This window comes from Protomyctophum bolini (assembly GCF_963924005.1).
Source record: "Protomyctophum bolini genome assembly, chromosome: 23".
NCBI classification, from domain to species: domain Eukaryota; kingdom Metazoa; phylum Chordata; class Actinopteri; order Myctophiformes; family Myctophidae; genus Protomyctophum; species Protomyctophum bolini.
In genome coordinates this window covers 25,110,783-25,115,782 of record NC_137884.1, presented here as the reverse complement: position 1 = coordinate 25,115,782, position 5,000 = coordinate 25,110,783, and the positions used below count along the sequence as shown (strand labels likewise).

The 5,000-nt window shown below is 37.8% G+C and overlaps 1 protein-coding gene across 1 annotated transcript in view; it reads left to right on the top strand.

The window, feature by feature from the left end:
* Positions 1–5,000, top strand: part of dgki (diacylglycerol kinase, iota) — a gene marked incomplete at both ends in the record, with an annotated part of 45,286 nt that overhangs the window by 35,968 nt on the left and 4,318 nt on the right. Inside the window, 5 exons of the mRNA XM_080757498.1 lie at positions 101–201; positions 2,692–2,771; positions 3,471–3,515; positions 3,806–3,860; positions 4,389–4,429. Of these exons, the coding sequence (XP_080613624.1) occupies positions 101–201; positions 2,692–2,771; positions 3,471–3,515; positions 3,806–3,860; positions 4,389–4,429 (322 nt within the window). The remainder of the gene's footprint in view (positions 1–100; positions 202–2,691; positions 2,772–3,470; positions 3,516–3,805; positions 3,861–4,388; positions 4,430–5,000) is intronic.

The following is a 5,000-nucleotide window of genomic DNA, read 5'->3' as shown; positions in this document are numbered from 1 at the left end:
ATGTGTTCAAACTGTGTGTGTGCGTGCGTGCGTGCGTGCGTGCATGCGTGTGTGTGTGTGTGTGTGTGTGTGTGTGCGCGCGTGTGTGTGCGTGTGTCAGCTCCCATGCGGCTCCAGACAGGATGCGTCTCAGAGTGAACAGGATCAGTCTTCAGGAATACGACTCACTGCTTTGTGACAAGGAACGGCTGAGAGACTACTGTGAGTATGGGAGAGAGAGAGAGAGAGAGAGAGAGAGAGACCCCCACATACTGCTGTCAGCTTTCAACAGTATTAACCCATTCTGACCGGGCACCCATTTTGGTGTTAGCATCATGTTATGCTTTACCTATTGAAAAATAGCAGATCTACAAGCTCATATCGCGCCACCGAGTGGCGCGATACGAGCTTGTAGGTCTGCTATTTTTGAAAAATTCGAAGAACGACTGACATTTTTAGAATCTGATCTCAGGTCAGAATGGGTTCATCAGACCAGTGTGTGTCCAGTGGAAACCTCGTATGAATCTGATCTCAGGTCAGAATGGGTTAAGTGCCTTGCAAACGGGGAGCGATAAAACGCGCCTGTAGTCAATTTTCAACGAGACCTGCGTTTTAGTTTATGGATGTATATATTTATCTCTGACAGAAAATGTTTTAGTTTATGGATGTATATATCTATCTCTGACAGAAAATGTTTTAGTTTATGGATGTATATTATTTATCTCTGACAGAAAATGTTTTAGTTTATGGATGTATATTATTTATCTCTGACAGAAAATGTTTTAGTTTATGGATGTATATATCTATCTCTGACAGAAAATGTTTTAGTTTATGGATGTATATATCTATCTCTGACAGAAAATGTTTTAGTTTATGGATGTATATATCTATCTCTGACAGAAAATGTTTTAGTTTATGGATGTATATATCTATCTCTGACAGAAAATGTTTTAGTTTATGGATGTATATATCTATCTCTGACAGAAAATGTTTTAGTTTATGGATGTATATATCTATCTCTGACAGAAAATGTTTTAGTTTATGGATGTATATATCTATCTCTGACAGAAAATGTTTTAGTTTATGGATGTATATATCTATCTCTGACAGAAAATGTTTTAGTTTATGGATGTATATATCTATCTCTGACAGAAAATGTTTTAGTTTATGGATGTATATATCTATCTCTGACAGAAAATGTTTTAGTTTATGGATGTATATATCTATCTCTGACAGAAAATGTTTTAGTTTATGGATGTATATATCTATCTCTGACAGAAAATGTTTTAGTTTATGGATGTATATATCTATCTCTGACAGAAAATGTTTTAGTTTATGGATGTATATATCTATCTCTGACAGAAAATGTTTTAGTTTATGGATGTATATATCTATCTCTGACAGAAAATGTTTTAGTTTATGGATGTATATATCTATCTCTGACAGAAAATGTTTTAGTTTATGGATGTATATTATTTATCTCTGACAGAAAATGTTTTAGTTTATGGATGTATATATCTATCTCTGACAGAAAATGTTTTAGTTTATGGATGTATATATCTATCTCTGACAGAAAATGTTTTAGTTTATGGATGTATATATCTATCTCTGACAGAAAATGTTTTAGTTTATGGATGTATATATCTATCTCTGACAGAAAATGTTTTAGTTTATGGATGTATATATCTATCTCTGACAGAAAATGTTTTAGTTTATGGATGTATATATCTATCTCTGACAGAAAATGTTTTAGTTTATGGATGTATATATCTATCTCTGACAGAAAATGTTTTAGTTTATGGATGTATATATCTATCTCTGACAGAAAATGTTTTAGTTTATGGATGTATATATCTATCTCTGACAGAAAATGTTTTAGTTTATGGATGTATATATCTATCTCTGACAGAAAATGTTTTAGTTTATGGATGTATATATCTATCTCTGACAGAAAATGTTTTAGTTTATGGATGTATATATCTATCTCTGACAGAAAATGTTTTAGTTTATGGATGTATATATCTATCTCTGACAGAAAATGTTATAGTTTATGGATGTATATATCTATCTCTGACAGAAAATGTTTTAGTTTATGGATGTATATCTATCTCTGACAGAAAATGTTTTAGTTTATGGATGTATATCTATCTCTGACAGAAAATGTTTTAGTTTATGGATGTATATATCTATCTCTGACAGAAAATGTTTTAGTTTATGGATGTATATATCTATCTCTGACAGAAAATGTTTTAGTTTATGGATGTATATATCTATCTCTGACAGAAAATGTTTTAGTATATGGATGTATATTATTTATCTCTGACAGATTTTTTTTTAGTTTATGGATGTATATCTATCTCTGACAGAAAATGCACAATCTTTTTTATAGTTTCACAAGATGGTATCACTCAAAGTGTTAATGTAACACAGCTCTGTTTACACCTTTTTATTTAATTCCTATTTATATTCTATATTTATTTGTATATTCTAAATACATTGTTTTGATCTTGATTGTCTTGTTCCACTTCTGCTTTGGCACGTTTTTTCACACTGTGTGTGTGTGTGTGTGTGTGTGTGTGTGTGTGTGTGTGTGTGTGTGTGTGTGTGTGTGTGTGTGTGTGTGTGTGTGTGTGTGTGTGTGTGTGTGTGTGTGTGTGTGTGTGTGTGTGTGTGTGTGCGCGTGTGTGTGCGTGCGCGTGTGCGTGCACACAGCCATCCCAGTGGGCATCGTGGTGGTGAGAGGTGACTGTGATTTGGAGACGTGCAGACTCTACATCGACAGACTGCAGGAGGTACGCGCACACACACACACACACACACACACACACACACGCACACATGCACACGCATCACGTGCATGCATACACGCACGCATGCACACATGCGTGCGTGTACACGCTAGGGCATTTTAGGCGGGAACCCCTTTTGGTGTTATAGCATTACGTTATGCTTTAGCTATTTAAAAATAGCAGATCTACAAGCTCATAGCGCGCCACCGAGTGGCGCGCTATGAGCTTGTAGGTCTGCTATTTTTTAAAAATCGAAGAGCGACTGACATAGAAGACATTTTTAGAATCTGATCTCGGGTCAGAATGGAAAACTGTCAGGATGTAGAAGACATTTGTAGAATCTGATCTCAGGTCAGAATGGGTTGAGCAACTAGTCGACTAGTAAATCCACTAGTCGACCTTGTTGGTACTAAAAAAAAAAAGTATTTAATTTTTTTGTAGCCCTCAAGATCAGGTAGATTATAGTCATAGTCACCAATGTACACAGTTTTTTGCAGATTAAAATCATATATTTTGTCGACTAAAAACATTTTTTAGAACTAAAACAATATGTCTAAAGACTACGACTGAAACCAAATCAAACCAACACATAATTATGGTTCAGAGTCTCATCACAGGCCTTGAAAGGGTTAAAATGTGTGTGTGCTAGTTGTGAGCGTGAAGTTGTTGCTGAAAGCTACACTTCCTATCTTTGCTGTGCAGGATCTGCACCAAGCGCCCTCTGCTGGGACCAGAGTGCATTACCAGGTACCCCTCTGTTCATATATTTATATATAACATTTTTCCAGACAAAAATAATTACATTTTTTTCCCTGTTTTGTGTTTCATTTCACCTGACAGTTAATGACACTCGGGTCATTTCTTGTTTTTATTCTCCTTTTTTACACACCCTGCTGTTTGCATCACAATTATGATTTAAATGTGATTTAAATTATCACCAGTTTGAACCGATTTGAACCGTGTGTGTGTGTGTGTGTGTGTGTGTGTGTGTGTGTGTGTGTGTGTGTGTGTGTGTGTGCGTGTGCGCGTGTGTGCAGGATGAGGTCAGAGGTCATGCCAGCAGACTGTCTCCTCATTGGACGTTTCTGGACTGTGAGTCACTCAATATTTAATCTATTATTATTGTTTAACCCATTTTGGACTTCTAAAAAAAATATTGTTTTTCTGAAAACCCCATGTTTCTGTCAGACACGTGAAGGACCACTAGAATTATCTGTATTTGGCCGCCAACCCCCATCTGAAAATATGTTGTTCCAGGGACCCCCCCTCCCCCCATCTGAAAATATGTTGTTCCAGGGACCCCCCCCCATCTGAAAATATGTTGTTCCAGGGACCCCCCCCCCCACCCAGAAGCAAAGATTTGAGTTAAAAACGTTCGCTCTGAAAGAATATATATTCAAAGATTTGCGACACATTTTCAAGGTTTTTCAAAAAGAATTAGCAGATCTACAAGCTCATAGCTATGGGTCAGATCAACATATGGAATGAATTCTGTATTGTATAACCAATCATATCTTGTCATATAGTCAGGTGTCTGTTGTTAACCAATCATGTCGTGTGTGTGTGTGTGTGTGTGTGTGTGTGTGTGTGTGTGTGTGTGTGTGTGTGTTTGATTGACAGCAACCTCAGCAGACCGATTCTACCGCATCGACAAAGCCCAGGTAGGAAATAACCCGATACTAGCCCTGCTCCAGTGGTCCTGGTCCAGTGCTTACAGCGAGTCTCTCTCTGACGCCCTGTGGGAGTCCCTTCCACAGCCCTCTGGCAATTTTCTCACTCCCCTGCGAGTGTTTACAATTCCCAGCAAATAAACTAAACGACGTAACTATACTCACCGACACAAAGCCTGCTAGACCTTACGGTAAAAAGTCTATTCTCAAAGATGGGAAGCGTCTCAGGTCCCCCCAGCATCTCTCTAAAATGCACTATTTTAGTCATTAAATAAAATGAATCCAACCAGATCGGCGCAGGCACAACCCGGAAAAAAATCGTAGTAGCGTTGGCGGTTCCGTTACATTGCTGTATTAAAATGGCACAAAGTGCATTTTAGAGAGATGCTGGGGACCTGAGACGCTTCCCAGCTTTGAGAATAGACTTTTACCTTAAGGTCTAGCAGGCTTTGTGTCGCTGAGTAGTTATACGTCGTTTGGTTTATTTGCTGGGAATTCGCAGGGGAGTGAGAAAATTGCTAGAGGGCTGTGGAAGGGACTCCCACAGGGCGTCAGCACTGGA